Source organism: Nelumbo lutea, chromosome 4 (assembly GCF_056320005.1).
Source record: "Nelumbo lutea isolate HS-2025 chromosome 4, American lotus-T2T, whole genome shotgun sequence".
Classification (NCBI taxonomy): domain Eukaryota; kingdom Viridiplantae; phylum Streptophyta; class Magnoliopsida; order Proteales; family Nelumbonaceae; genus Nelumbo; species Nelumbo lutea.
This window is the reverse complement of record NC_142687.1, coordinates 83,135,653-83,152,042: the sequence shown is the minus strand read 5'-3', so window position 1 is coordinate 83,152,042 and position 16,390 is coordinate 83,135,653. Positions and strand designations below refer to the sequence as shown.

General features: G+C 36.2%; 2 protein-coding genes across 6 annotated transcripts in view; one reads left to right on the top strand and one right to left on the bottom strand.

Moving 5' to 3' along the window:
• The first annotated feature begins 6,953 nt into the window (after window positions 1-6,953).
• Window positions 6,954-16,390, top strand: part of DUO3 (Homeodomain-like superfamily protein) — a 64,317-nt gene continuing 54,880 nt past the window's right edge. For 2 of the 5 annotated variants that reach the window (XM_088986792.1, XM_088986788.1), the window contains exons 1-2: window positions 6,954-7,267; window positions 7,414-7,467. The gene's annotated coding sequence lies outside the window, so the exon portion shown is untranslated. Of the gene's footprint in view, window positions 7,268-7,413; window positions 7,468-9,478; window positions 9,558-14,555; window positions 14,678-16,390 lie in introns of those variants that run through there. The other 3 variants (XM_088986789.1, XM_088986791.1, XM_088986790.1) reach the window with 3 other exon arrangements.
• On the bottom strand, window positions 8,304-9,238 carry LOC148861386 (uncharacterized). Its single transcript, XM_088985038.1, has 3 exons — window positions 9,204-9,238; window positions 8,984-9,051; window positions 8,304-8,827 (listed from the first exon to the last, which is right to left on the bottom strand). The coding sequence occupies exons 1-3, from the start codon at window positions 9,236-9,238 to the stop codon at window positions 8,304-8,306; spliced, it is 627 nt and encodes a 208-aa protein (XP_088841164.1).

Here is a 16,390-nt window from a genome sequence, read left to right as displayed (position 1 = left end):
GAAAAAGAGAATTGTGTATAAACTCCTAGTGCTTTTTGGCATCGGAAAAGGCATATAGTTGAATTGCCTTGTGAAGAAGGATTTCAATAATCTAAAATCCCTATTAAAGCCATACCCATCCAAATGAGTAATGGGTTATTAGGAATATGTAAGAAAAGAAATTCATGATTTGTTATCTAATCTACTACACTCACTTGTTGAGTGGTTTTATAAAAATATTAAGAAGGAATAAGTCCTTTTGTATAGTTTATATCAGATCCTAAATCTATTAGTGCAATAACTTTTAAGAAAAAAGTCTTCCACCCTTTATCTTCAGCTATTTGATTTCTTACTAGGATTTAACTAAATTTAATTTCTTCATACTTTTTAAGGTAACTTTCAATTGAATGAATCTATGTACAATCAATTAATGTAACCATTTAGGTTCTTAACTATTCCACATTTTGAAAATGTATGTTGTTCGTTGGTTAAGGTATTAAAAATTAGTTAATATGCATCTCCATTGTTATGTGAATTAATATTGGTGTTTGCTAGAAAATGAACTTATATTTCTTTTAGTCAATATTTGAACTCATAATTAACCAAGGTCTATATGTGTTGAAAGTAATAAGGAATTTAAGAATTTGAGTTGTTCTAATGCATAAGCTATTTTCTTTTTTGTTATTTATTATTTGTATGGAATATTCAATGCCTCTTCCATTTCGAAAACATCTCTTAGGAAGTCTTTATTTGTTATGTACTTAACTAAAATCACATTTGTCCACAAGTTATTATCTTTTGTGGATAGTCTCCAAGCTACCTTCGCAAGGAGTGTCAAATTAAAAGAATGGGGATCACAAAAGCCAAGGCCACCATCCACCTTTTTCTTTTTTTTTTTCCCTTTCAAGTATGGTTCTAATGTAACCAATAAATTTTCTTGTTGCCTTTTGAATTCTTTCCCCACCAGAAATTCATTTTCAAGATAGAGATTTTATCATACAAAAATATAAATATATTAAGCTGAAAATTTGTACAAAAGAAGGCATGAGGCGAGGGAAATGGAATCTAATAGTATTTTTTGCCTTTTTTTCAAAACATTACAAGAATGCCACTCTCTACCAATTCTCTCTTTTGCTTTTTTTCTTTCAAATTACAAGAATGCCACTCTTTCCTACCAACTCTCTCTTGTTTTTTTTTTCTTTCAAATTATAAGAATGCCACTCTCTCCTACCAACTCTTTTTCTTAGAAATTACAAGAATGTCATCTCCCTTTCTCCCTCTCTCTCTCTCTCTCTCTCTCTCTCTCTCTCTCCTTATGAATTATAAGAATGCCACTATCTCCAATTAAGGGAGACCTCAGCTCGGCATCTCAGCTGCTAAGGTACCTATAGTCAAAGATACTCGAGTTCAAGCGGAGCCAAGCTCAAGCTTAAGTCTCTAATTTGAATTGAGCTCGAGCTAGATGACACCTTGACCACTAAGGGAGACCTCGGCTTGACACCTTGTCAACTAAGGGAGACCTTGGCTCGACACCTCCTCTGTTAGGGAAACCTTAGCTCGACACTTCAGTAGCTAAGGGAGACCTCGATTTGGCACCTCGACAATTGAGAGAGACATCGGCTCGGAACTTTGGTTGCTTGAGAAACCTGCAATCAAAAGTAGTCGAGCTCGAACTTCCAAGCTTTTGACTCGAGCCGAGCTTTAGCTCGAACTCAAGCTCAAGTCTCTAATTCGAATCGAGCTCGAGCATAATAGTTTATGAGTGAGCCCCTACAACATAGGGCCCCCTCCGCTAGTAGAGATTTTATCATACAAAGACTTGGGGAGAATGAAGCAAAAAATCACATATGCAAGAATAGCAATAGTGACGGGTTTGGTCATGACCTCTTTTCCCGCAAGGGATAATCAAATCATACCATGAACTTGCCTTGTTTCCAACCCTCTAAAGGATACTATTAAACATAAAAAATTTTGGATTCGCTAAAATCTATAAGAAGACCATTTTTTTTTTATATTTGGGCTAGAAATAGTTACTTGCTTCAATCTAGGGTGTAGTTTTTGATTGAAAATTTTAGACTTAGAAAAATTCACTTGTCTACCCAAAGCCTTCTCATATTCATAGGGAGCTTCCACCAACATAGCATTGTCTTTAATATGTGTTTAAGTGAAAATACAGCTATCATCTACAAAAAGAAAATGTGAGATCACAAAGCAAAAATGGTTCAATTTAATGCTTAAAAACTTACCTTGATTGACTAAGGAGAGCAATTTCGATGAGAAAACATCTAAAAAGAGCAACAAGTGACATGGAGACAGGGGTCTCCTTAAGTACTTTATGAGGCTTGAAGGATTGACTAGGAATAGTCGTTTGTTGACAGTTGGTAAGAAACAAAAGTTACACAATTCATTACCCAACCAATCCATTTTTCCCAAACCCTAGTCGGGTTGGGTTTGGTCAGGCTGATGCTTGGTTAGGGTTAAGGTTGACCCCTTGGGCAACCCAACTCTATAGTAAAATTCATGTATTAATTGATATATGTTTTATATATTATATATCATACATTGATTTGTTTAAATGCATGATAGTTGTACAGTCCCATCCACATATTGTCATGTTTTTCTTTTAAAATAATCACTTCACTTAATCCTAATAAGAAAGACTATAACCTTAATAACATATTTTATATTTTTTGAATATTTTTATTCTTCATCTCCTTTCTACTATTTGTCGTTCACAGTTTGCTACTCATAAAAAGATCTATCATAAGCCATAACCCATAATAAACTATAGTCATTTCAAACACTTTTTTTTTTCAATTTGCACTAAAATAATCAATAAAAACATCAACAAACAAATAATAATAAAGCATATGATATATATATATATGGGAAGAAGGTTGGGTTAGAGTTAAAGGAATTTAGTTAGGGTTAGGGTTATAGCTGGGTAGGTTAATTAGGTTGGGATAGGGTTAGTGTTGGGGATTTAGAACTTAAGGTTGAGTTAGAGTTGGCCTCAACGCAACCTAACCCAACCCTATTTGCAACCTTATAGCTTGGTTTAAACTCCTTTAAGAAAAGCCCCATTCAATTTTATTATAAGCCTTACTCATGTTCAACTTGATTGCCCATCTTTCCTTTCTTGCTTTTGTAGGTTTTAAGATGTTGAATTATTTATTAAGTGTAGCTATTTGAATGGGAGAAGGATGGAGTTTCCACCTAAAATTAGGGTTGTTCATAGAATGTCAAAAACTGACCAAACCAAATAGACCAACCCAACTCGACTTGATGTGACTGGTTTTTGACTTAATTTGGTTGGTTTCGATTTAGAAATATGCATAACCCAACTGATCAGTTCGATTGTAGATTATAACTTTGTAAACCAAAGTTAACCTACCCGAACCAATCATATGAATGATGCTTGCATGTCCTAGTTTAATATTTGCAAAAAAAAAGCAAAAAAGACAAAAGTCTTTTTATGAGATAACATGCAAGAGGGTGGAAGTGTGAAGTCTAACTTGAGTCTTAGGCCTAGCTCTCAGATATAGTATGACAAGTCTAGATTTTTAATGCTAATAGGACAGTAGTAAGAAGTCTAATCTGAGCCTTAGGCCTAGCTCTCAAGTATAGTACAACAAGTCTGAAGTTTTAAATGTTAATAGGACATTTCTACATCTATTATGCATTATTTTATTACTTTTTCTTTTTCTATATGTATTATATTTAATTACTTTTTCTTATTTTACTGTGTAGCCATAGGCCTAGCTCTCAGATATAATATGACAGCCTTAGAAAAAGCATGCAACCGAGGCACTGCTTCTCGCCAAATGAAACTGTTCAGTCTCATATTGAGCGAAGGGTTGCAACCGTCTTGCAAGTGACAACATCAAGTTAGACAAAGTGCTTGATGACTTTGAGACAAGGTTTCAGTTGAAATTGAACAAACCGACCACTCGGTAATTTTTATTGCAAGTCATTTTTTATTTCTTTGGGTCGGTTTCGGTTGATTTAGTATTCAACCCGATATAGTCAGTTCGGTTGATAAAACTATGTATAATTGAACCAAACTAACCCGTGTACAGCCCTACCTAAAATTTTTAAATTGAGAATTTAGGTAAATTCAGGATTTTGCAATAAAAATAATTTATTTCCTTGCTGAGTCTTAGTCCCGATGGATGACAAACAAAAAACTTCCTTGTTGACTCTTAATCCCAATGGATGAAAAAAGGTATTAGATCATCTATCCCTTACTCCCCTCTCTCGTCCCAAGTCCCTAACGTTAACGTTCATTTTTTTTTCTTTTTGGTGAAGTCTTAGTTCTTAGATGTAAAGGCCAGTCTTAATCTAGGATAGATCATTGCCACAAAACGATTGAACACTACTGTAATATTGTTAGGTTATGCACTATTTTTTATTTTAAAATTGTGGCTCTTCCTCTCTCATTCAAGGAGTTATTGGATTGCATAAACTCATTTTGGGATCATGACCATTATGTGGAAATTTGTAAATGCCGACATTGTCATTCTAGATTTTTCCTCCCCTTTAGCTTGCATGTGTTTTTGCCATCTTTAATATCACTAGTAAGTGTGCACGCGACAATTCTAGATGATGATAATGATATATGAATAATATAGCAAAGTTTTTCTATAAAATTCATTTTTTTTATATTTTTTGTTTTTCACTATTAATCAGATGTAGATTGAAAAATCTGAACCTAATTACATAAGTACCTCATATTGGGCTACAAAGTTTTAGGTATCATCGATAGGCCTATTTGGATAGACTCTTCTTTTTTGTAATGTTTTATATTCTTAGTGTATACTTTTTTGTTTTATTTATAAAAAAATGTAAGATTTAAAGAGGGGGAATTAAATGAGGTGAAAACTATAGTTCAAACTACATTTTAGATCTTACAATTGAATAGGGATTAAATTAAAAAAAAAGTATTTTAGTCAAAATAAAGTTCCATAATATTTTTAATAATAGTGTAAATATGGAGTTATAGATGTGTTCAATTATATATATATATATTTCATTTCTATGTGTGTAAAAATAATATTGTTATTTATACTTATTTTTTGTCTAATATATTAAATATATGATATTATATATGTGCCCAAATGTTTTTTATTTTGTAAAATTTGTATTTTATATTTTATTAATTTTTATTATTTAGTTATGACATTAAATGTTTATATATTTGACCCAAAGGTTAAACTATTGATCCCTGCTAAATAGGAAAATAATTTAATTTTTTGTTAGTTTTAGATTATGTATTTCATTTTTATCATTAATAAAAATAATTGTTGTTTATTGCACTTGTTTTTCAGTTTGATTAATAAAAATTATCATAAATGTGCCTATTTTTTCTATATTTTTGTAAATTTTTATATTTAATATTATTTAAAAATTTTATTATCTACTATGACTTCATGGGTTTACCAATTTGATTTGGATAGTTGATGAATTGTTTCGTCATTACTTGTATAAAGAATGATTTTGTTTTTGAGTAAATTTTAAAATATATGAATTTGCATGTTAAAAGTAATGGTCATATTGGACATAGATATAATTAGTAGCATTTATTAGTGAAAAATTAACTTAAGTATGGGATTTAATAAGAGAGAATGAGAGTTAATGCCTTGAATATGAGAGTTAATGAGAGTGGATTAAATGAGTTGAAAAGCATTAATTGAAATTACATTTTCAATTTTCATAATTAGAGATGGACTAAATAACAAATGTGGGCATTTTAGTTAAGAAAAGTTCCACAACCACATTCATACTTTTTTATAACTAGTAAACATGTATGTGCATTTGCACATGACAATATTTCTAAGACAAAACTATTTATAATTTATGATCATTTTTTATATTTCATTTATCCAAAAACTAATTAAGATATTAAGTGGATAGTTTATGAACAGTTATAATTCAAGGTTCCAACACCTTAGCAGTTTTTGAACGGTTATAAGTGGATAGTTTCTGAAGTAAGAGTAAATGACATATATGCCCTCTTTATGCCTGATGAGTGCTTAGACAAAAGGTATAAAAAACGTCGAATGAAAATTCTTGAAAAAAGAGGAATTTGCTCTTTTATAGATAGTATAGATTTTGGCCAAAACAAAGGTCAATTGGATGGGGCAAAACTCAAAAACTAATATTATATATACAATAGGTCACTCCAGAAGTCAAAAACTAGATGGGGCAAAACTTTAAATAGTTGCAATATATCAACAAATGGATTGGTAAAACTCACACAAGTTAAGACAGTTCGGTGGCGTCTATAGATTTGAACTTTGAAGCCTGAAAACAAAAAAAAACTCGTCTGAAAAGCATTTAATGAAAAATTTTTTCTTTTCAATATATCTAAATATTGTGGTGTTATCTGTAATCTGAATATTGCGAAGTTTGGAAAGTTCACATTTTACAAATTTACCTCTAAAGTTGTTATTTAAATTAAATTAAATGAGAATGAGTAAAATAATATGATACTACAAAAGACATTACAAAATAATAAAAGTGTAAAATACAACAAGAATATTAAATAATGTAAATACAAATTTAAAAATAATGTTAAAAATAATAAAATAGTAAAAATTATTAGAAAACATAATAAAAATAAAGAAAAAGAAAATAATAATAATGACAAGAAAAACTTAAATATATATTAAAAAATTAGCAATAATAAAAAATAATACAAAATATAATAAAGGGATTTGTAAATAGTAAAATAATGTAAACAAGATAAAATAGTAAAGTGTTGTAAATATAATAGTAAAAATGATCATAAATATAATAAATAGTAGAAGTAATATAAAATAAGTAATGCAAAAAGATAAATTAATAAAAAACACTATAAATAAAACAAAAATGTAAAAAGGAAAATATAATGGTAATAAATAACTAAAAAATATGAATCAGATCATATAATGAGATAAAAATAATATAAAATGAATTAAACTTAATTTTTGTAAATTACACTCAATAAAAATCGGAGCTAGATGCCCATTCCATCGACCCAAATGCAAACCAATTACGCTTGATTTGACATGAATTAAAGCAGTTACCGGTTCTGAAAAAAGAATGCGCAAGAACTAAGTTTTCAGATTCTTCCCTGAATGAACCTTGGGTCTCTGGCAAAACTCATATGTATTTTGCGTCCCGAAAAATATTCGTAAACCCTCGTCTCTCTCTCTCTCTCTCTCTCTCTCTCTCTCTCTCTGTGCACAAGGTAAAATCGATGTCTCTACGGTTCAGTGAAGCTAAGATCGACCTCCCTGCGGTGAAGGTAAGATCGATCTCTCTTCTTCTTCTTTTTTGTTCCTCATCTTCTTATTCTTCTTCGCACAGAGCATGAAGCTAACAGTGAAGGTAAGTTCGATACTACTTCTTCTTCTTATCTATTTCTTACACTGTTTTTTTCTCGTTTTCTAGGTCGACCACCGATCTCGGCCCTGTAACCATTAAGAGCAAGCAGCATCGATTCAGGTATTTTATCAAATTTTGTCTCTCCATTATTTTCATTATTGGTATTTGTGTGTTGGAATCATTCTGGAGTTTTTTCCTATCCTTTCCCAATCTATGTTACTATTAGGGGAATTTATATATTAGGAAGTAGTTTGATTGGCGTTGCAATAAAAAATTCACAAATCAATTCGAAGAATCTCATCAGGTAAATGTTTGAATTTAGGCCTTAAATAGCTAAATAAACACAAATAGCTGTTTATTGATTGAGAGATGTACATCTCTATTGTTTCCCTCTTGAACTAGATTGGTTTTGGTTGATTTCCATGCTAGAATCTTATCATATTTATTTGTCTTTTTCCCTTTTTCTTAATATAATTGAAATAAGACCTATATACTACATGTCTACATCATAGAGACAACCTGCTAAAATCATAGAATCTACTTAACATTATAACATATTTATTCTAAAATAGTTTTACACTAAACTTTACTGATGAAATGATACTTCCCATTGATAAAACCCAGGAACAAAGAATGTAAAAGTAAATCTATGCCACAGGATGCTAAAGCAAACATCAAATATAGAGTTATCTTATGCACATCTGACTATACTGAGAAACATTTTCAATTAGATAGACAAAACTTTCAATTCATTAAGGTAAAACAGTAGCAAAACATGCATACAGACTTATCGAGTAGGAGACAAGTGTAGTATCATTTTAACAATACAAGAATGTTTTTTTTTTTTTGGATGAATAACTGATTGCTTCATTGAATTTAAAACAAAGTGCACAAGAGAAAGTGGGAGAGAGACAAGCCCTCTTATCTCTCCCCTTTAACTTTAGTTATAATTAAAATTACATTTGTGCCCAAAATGTTTGAATTCTCCCAACCTCTTGCTTGGTTAGTGCATCAGCCATTGAATTAGCTGTTCTTTTCACCCATTGTATTCTCAGTTCCATATCCTTTGTGTTCCATCTGAATTTTTTCTTCTCATTATTGTATTTCCACATCCTACTTTCCTCATCCAGTAGCCAAGCCACTACCAGTTTGGAATCCCCTTCAATGATTAGCTTTCTAACATTCATGGTTCTAGCCCTTTGCACCCCTTCCATAACTGCCATTACTTCCGCACTTAGTGAGTCTCCTTCACCTGCTGGGCCTGAGAATAATGCACACACTTTACTCTCCTCATCCCTGAATACACCTCCAATTCCTGATCTTCCTGGGTTTCCCATGCTACTTCCGTCAAAGTTAAGCTTTATAAATCCTCTTTCAGGAGGGTCCCAGATAGGAATAACAGGCTGCTTATTGACATTTGAGTCTGCCACTACCTTCAAGTTTCTAATGATGTCATCAGTGGATATATGTGAGAAGCTTTCTAAGTATTTCAGCCATTGAGCCACTCTAATCAGTATTGATTCAACCAAGGCCTCTTTTATTCTTTTCTATTTTTTTTTTCTAAAAATTCTTGCATTTCTTTATTCCTACACTACCCAGATTATTGCCACCCTAACAATCTTCAACATGATGTTACCTATCTTCCTCGGCCATGGACAGAAAGTTGGATCAAAGAGACTTTTGATGTCAGCCAGAGGTGTCCACCTGCATTCAAATAAGGAAAAAAGCCATTCCCAAATGCCAACAACAAACGAACAAGTAATGTTGTCAGGAAAAAAAAACAAGAAGACAACCATTGCCTATTAAGACATAATGGCGTCTCAAAATGGTAAAAGTGGTCTAGTCAAAACAGTAACCTGCTCAAAAATATAAACTTGTAGTATTTATCCATGTTCTCGAACTTTCCAAAAGCAACCAAAATTCAAGTTTTCCCAAAATATTTTTGGTTAAGTTCTCTAGAATAATCACAACTGTTCTCAGAGAAGAACTTCCATGCCGATATTGGCAATGCTCTAACATGGAGTTCGTGCAGGCAGGTCAATGGAGGAGATCCTTGAAGATAGAAGCAAAAAATCTCCTGTTCGAAGAGATGAGAATCAAGGGGAAGGTAAGCCAGAAGGTAAGGGAAGCGAAAAAGGGTACAATATTGTTGGAAGGATTAGAAGTGATCGAGTGGCTGAGAAAGTTCATAGTTGGAGCCTGTTCAAAAGGTAAGCAGATAAACTGGCAGGATTTTAGTACACTAGAAGGGAGAAGATATGTTGTTGAACGTAAGAGGAATAGAAAGGGGTTCTTCATAGCTTTGGCTGAGTTTTTTGGTAAGGGAGAAAGGCAACTGGTGTGTCTACTAGCAGGAAAACAGAACCAAGGCTGGGGGGAAGTTGGCTGGTTGCTCAAAGAGTTCTTAGTTCAAAGAGTAGCAAATGAGAAAAAAGCCTCCATAAGGGAGGAGAAGGCTTATCTCAGTAACAATAGGTTACAACAAGGGCCAATGGTCATGGCAAAAACAAAAGGCCATTGCAGAATGGTGGGAGGTCTAGAGAGAGAGAGGAGTGGGATAGTAAGTTTGTGATACAAGCCAAGGAAAAGGTTAATGATTGGAGGAGGGTAGCTGACTTACTAGCAACTAGGTTGAAGTTGAAGAGTGTTTTCATAGTAACCCTCTTCGATAACTGTAAAGCCATCCTAGATCCATTAGAGAATGATTTGGAATTAGCTATCAATGTTCAGGCTGAGTTCAGATCATTCACAGTCTTCAAATGGAATCCAACATCCAACTCCAAAGATTTTTTTGTCGAAGATGGTGTGGTGGTGCGTGTAATAGGCGTGCCATTCCATCTATGGAAACAAGAAACAACAGAGTCTATAGCTGTGTTATGTGGAGGAATATTGAAAGGTGCTTTCTGGGGCGATCTCTATTCAGTAGCAATCCTGCTAAGTGGTGTGAAGCCAGAAGAAATTCCACGAAAGGTAGAGGTACGAACAGAGGGGAGCTTTGTCTCTGTGTGGTTAGCTTCCTCCATTGAAGCAGGGCTGTGGAAGGAGGCTCGTTTGGTAGGAGGGGAGGAGGAAGAAGAAGCACTACGTGGACTTGTGAGATTGGGTAATTCAAATGGGAAGGGATGTTTCACTAAAAAGGGCCAACAAATTATGGGAAGCCAAAAAGTTTTGGGGCAATTGGAAGGTGAAACCTGGAGAAAGCAAGAAGAGGTTATGACAAATGGCAGATCCTTTGTGCAGGTGGTGTCAGGGGAAAAAGACAAAAAGCTTCTAGTGTTGAAAGGGAGAAGGCTGAACCAGCGATTTCAGACAGGGAAGGTTGCTGGTTCGACCATTAAAACAGGGGGCGTGACTCTTTAAATGGTCACGTGGGATGAAAAGAAGGGCCCAATCGAGTGGATTCTATTTATGGTGGGCCGGAGAAGGCTTCTCAAGTAAAGGAGTTGGGTTACTATAGTCTTGAGCCCAAGGCCCGTTATAAGACAAATGGGCCAAGGGACACGTTAAGTAAGCACGTGACTAGGAGGAGGGATGAGTTGATAGACGAGATAAAGTGTCTATCTTCTTCAACCCCGAACCCTTCCTCTCGACCGAACAGATCAGGCGCAAAAAAGTCTCAAGACTCGCAGTCTCGAGGCTCTCTATAGTGGGTCCCTTCCAACCTGGCGAACCGTCTCTCACCAGATAGGCGCAACCCGAGATACCAGAAGCCAGTGATGAGAACAAAACAGGGCTTGAAGATTGGTTGAGTGAACAAAACAACAATGACGATTCTAATAGAGACGAAACGCTAAGTTTGGGAAGCTTGTTTCCGAAAAGCAACAAGGATCTTCTTGAAACAAAAAGTTTGTATACAGAGTTGTTGTTTTTAGAGGAAGAGACTGAAGAGGCAGGTGGCAGGAAGACTAGGAATGGTGAAGAAATTGGTTCTAAAGCTGTGAAAACTCCTCCTCCCTTCGTCGAGGGAGCTGACCCTGAGTCTAATGAATTACAGGATGTTGGTGGAGAGGGACAAGAATCGGCCGTGAGGATGGATGCAGGTTTCCAGTGTCGAAAACACAGAGAAAGGTTTTCCAAGTGGGTAGGTCGTCAAGAAGTGTTTCTTTCACCATGTCTACTTCACAACCTTGTCCAAAAAGGGGAATGACTTTAAAACCGTTTACCGATTGTCAGCAAGTCATTTCCAGTGATTCTAGTCCTACCCCTGTTCTTTCAGGTATGGGTGTCAATTCTGTTTTAGGTACTGACTTGTTTGCTATGCCTGTAACAGATATCCCAGCTTCTCATCCAGGAGTTTCTGATGCAAGAGAGAGAGTGATAGTGGAAGGAGGAGAGAGGGTGTTGGAAGGAAGTAGTAAGGGGGAGGCAGATAGAATTTGGGAGATGGGGGGGGGGGAGAGGAACAAATAAGAAAAAAAGATCTGAAGTGGAAAGGCTAATTTCAGACATTGAGGGGGATTTAGAATTCAGTGGTAGAGGGGATAGGAGGAAGGGCCTAAAATGAGGAGAATATGGCCTCTTATTGGGTTCCTTTGCTATTTTGTATCGATGAAAATTATTAGCTGGAATGTAAGAGGGTTAGGGAGTGCAAGGAAGAGAAGGGCGATCAAAGACCTACTCCGAAGAGAAAAACCTGATATTGTGTTGTTACAAGAATCCAAACTGATGGAATTAGATGGGAGATGTGTTAGGAGTTTTTGGAGGTCTAGAGGTTTAGGTTGGAGGTCGTCTCCTTCTTGGGGAGCCTCGGGGGGGATTGTAACATTGTGGAGGGAGGATGTGGTGGAAGTAGTGGAAGAATTGATAGGCAGATTCATAGTTTCTATTAAGTGCAAGAATATAGAAAATGGGTGTATGGGTCTTAACCAATGTTTATGGCCCTAATTCCTATAGAGAGAGGAATGAGATGTGAGAGGAACTATATGCAATCAAGGGGCTATGGGATGGTCCTTGGTGCCTGGGCGGGGATTTTAACGTCATTAGATTCTCTGATGAAACCAGTAATCTCCAATAGGTAATCTCAACATGCATGAAGAAATTTAATGGTTTTATTGAAGATTGTGAACTGAAGGAAATACCTCTGTTGCAAGCTAGTTACACATGGTCCAACCTTCAGGAAACCCCTTTGTGCTCGAAGTTGGATAGATTCCTTTTTAACTTTGCTTGGGAGAATAGTTTGGAAAACTTGGTTGCTAGGGCATTACCCAGGGCCGCCTCCGATCATTGTCCTATCCAAATAGGAACTGAGTCTTTTCCTATAGGACCCAAACCTTTTAGATTCGAAAATATGTGGCTTACCCATCCAGATTTTGTGAAAAAAGTGAAGGAGTGGTGGGGTGAGGAGGAGAGGGGGATAAGATGGAAGGGGATCAAGTTCCATAAGAAATTAAAAAGGTTGAGAGCCAAAATAAAAGAGTGGAATAGAGATCAGTTTGGTAGAATTGAGGAGCAAAAATTGGGCCTAATCTCTTGAATAGAAAATTTGGATGTAAAGGAATCTCACGATGGGTTGACTGAGGAGGACAGAGTGCTAAGGAGACAATTAAAAAAGGAGTTGGAAGAAGTGTTATTGAGGGAAGAAATCAGTTGGAGACAAAAATCTAGACACAAGTGGATTAAGGAAGGTGATGGGAACACTATATTCTTCCATGATTTGGCAAATGGGAGACGAAGAAAGAATTTTGTGACCAAGCTAGAGATAGGAGAGGAGGTGATTACCAACTAGGATGACGTAGCCAGAAAATTTGTGGACCACTTCAAATCGATTTATAAAGGCCTTTGAGTGAGAGAACAGTCATAGAAAGGGTGGATTGGCCAAGAATTGATGAAGAAGTGACAAGGTGGCTGGAAAGGGATTTCGAGGAAGAAGAGATTAAGAAAGCTGTCTTTCTAATGGATAGATCCAAGGCTCCGGGTCCAGATGGCTTTACAATGGGTTTTTATTAAGACTGTTGGGAGGTGTTGAAAGAGGATCTAGCTGAAGTTTTTAAGGAATTTGTAGAAAATCACACTATAAGCTCTGGAATTAATGCCGCCTTTTTGGCCTTAATACCTAAGAAGAATGATGCCAACCACCCAAAAGATTATAGGGCTATTAGTCTGGTGACAAGCATCTATAAAATTCTGGCTAAAGTGCTCTCATTGAGGATCAAAACAGTCCTCCCTACCATCATTAGTGAAACTCAGGGGGCTTTCATTCAAGGGCGACAAATAACAAATCAGATTTTAATTGCGAATGAGTGTGTGGAGGAAATGAAAAGGTCTAGTAGGAAAGGGTTCATTTGTAAATTGGATCTTGAAAAGGCCTATGATTTGGTGGATTGGGAGTTTCTATTAGAGGTTATGCGAAATGGTGGATTTGGGGACAAGTGGTGTAGTTGGATCTTTGGGTGTATCAGTACTTGTCACTACTCTATTCTGGTAAATGGTACGGTGAGGGATTTTTTTCCAGCTTGCAGGGGTGTCAGGCAAGGGGATCCACTTTCAGCCTTCCTTTTTACCTTAGTAGCTGATGTGATTAGTAGGTACCAAGGTTGACAGCAAAGATGCCATTAGGGGTTGGAGAATAGGGAGACACCAAGTCCCCGTCACCCACCTTCAGTTTGCAGATGACCTAATGAATTTTTGTGAAGGAGGTCTTAGTGAAAAGGTAGCAAACCTAAAGGAGTTAATCAAAGGATTTGAAAGTGTCTCTAATTTGAGAATAAGTCTGGAAAAGAGTTGCGTAGCAGGTATAAATTTGGAGGTAGGGGAGGTCGAGGCTGTTGCGGAGTGTCTTGAGTGTTCCACCTCTGCTTGGCCTATGTCATATTTAGGGCTTCCTTTAGGGGCAAATCCTAGGGAGAGTAGATTTTGGACCCCAGTGTTAGAAAAGCTTGAGAAGAGATTAGTCTCATGGAAGAGGAACTATCTCTTTAGGAGGAAGAATTACCCTAATAAGAGCTACCTTGGCTAACTTACCTACCTATTATTTGTCTGTTTTTAGGATACCAGTTAGGGAAGCTAGGAAGCTAGAGAAGTTGATGAGAGAATTTTTATGGGAGCTGGGACAAGAGAGAAATGATCATTTGGTTAATTGGGAAATTGTCTGCAGAAGTAAAGAAGAGGGGGGTTTGAGAATTGGGAGGGTAACTAGAAAGAATCAAGCTCTGTTAGGGAAATGGCTGTGGAGATGGCCTTTGGAAAGAGAGAGATTGTGGCATGAGGTGGTGGGAAGCATTTATGGGAGGTCAGAGAATGGATGGGATGCTGGTGTATCGAGGCAAGCTAACCTAGCAGCACCTTGGAAGGCTATTCACAACACCCTTCCTCAATTCCTCAATTTTATCAGGTATGAAGTTTGTTATGGAAATTCTATCCTTTTTTGGGAGGATATTTGGGTAGGAGACTCACCGTTAAAGGATTTGTTCCCTTCGTTTTTTTCTATTTCTTTGTACAAAAAAGAGGTGGTCTCAAAATTTGTTTCACCTTTGGGAACACCCTTAGATCCTACTTGGGATTTTGGGTTTCGTAGAGGACTTAGGGATGCTGAAATTGAGTCTCTTTCTTTGTTGCTTGGGTGTCTTAATTAGGTTTGTTTGGATCCCTCCAAGCCAGATAAGAGGGTTTGGACTCCTAGATCCAATGGAACTTTCACTTGTGCTTCTTTTTTCAAGTCCATCTCTCAACTTACTACTCACCAACCCTTTCAGTCAAAAGAAATTTGGTGTAAACCAGTTCCCCCAAAAATTATGGCTTTTTGTTGGGAAGTTTTCCATGGGAAAGTAAACACTTTAGACAACCTACAAAAGAAAAGACATTTTCTCTGTATTTCTCCTAGTTGGTGTATCCTCTGTAGAGCTCACGGTGAGGATTGTTACCATCTATTAGTATCTTGTCCCTTTTCTGCAGACCTTTGGGCTTGGCTACTTTCATTGTTTGGGGGTAGTTGGAGTCTACCAGCAGAAGTTCACATGCTCTTCAACCATTCTACCTTTTATTGGCCTACAAAAATAGGGAGAATTATGTGGAGATGTGCTCGTGCTGCCTTGACTTGGACTCTTTGGGAAGTAAGGAATCTTAGAATTTTTCAAGGTAAGGAAAGGAACAACCAAGATTTGAAAGACTATGTGTTAAACAGGGCAATACATTGGCTGAAGACTTTGGAAATCTTTCATCAATTCTCCTTTAATGACATTTGGAGAAATTGGTCAGCAGTAGCAAGGTGTTCATCTTTAAAGGCCAAATCAATTACAAGCTGGTCTCCTCCACCCGAAGGCTCAATTAAGTTGAACTTTGACGGAAGCAGCATGGGTAATCCGGGATTATCCGGAGTGGGGGGTGCTTTGAGAAATGAGAAGGGAGAGATTTTGTTGCTCTACTCAGGTCCTTTGGGAATTGGGAATTCCATCAGGGCAGAACTTTTAGCTGCTGTACAAGGGGTCCAATTTGCAAACCAGCTGGGGGTACAACACCTAATAATCGAGGGGGATTCCAAAGTGGTGGTGGGTTGGTTGAAAAATTCTGAAGAGGCTATGTGGCGATACAAGAATGAAATGAAGAAATTTAGTTGGTTGACAAGGAATATGTTGGTCACTGTACAGTGGGTGGGGAGATCAGCAAATGCCTTGTTAGATGTGTTAGCTAAGCAAGGGGTAAATAGGGAAGAATTATTTTGGGCTCAGTTGTGATTATTGTTTTTCTTTCCTAGTTTATTTGTAAGTTTCAAGGAGGGGCTGCAGCTTGTGCCTCTCATTGGGATGATGTATGAACTCACTCTAATTTGCTTATGAATCAATAAACTTAATATTATTCATCAAAAAAAGATATTGGCAATGCTCTACTATATGAAATCTGTCTTTTACAGGGTGATGTTCTTAGAAGTTTTGTGTTGGTGATTCTCTCTAAAGAATGGAATATAACCTATGCATTTAGCTATTAAAAAGGCAAGAAAAAAACATAGTTCAATGAAATCACAATGTATTCTAGTAAATTAGTATAGCCACTTCATCTTCAAATACCAATGAAGTGGTCCCCTAAACTGAGAACGAGAGCCAAGTCAACA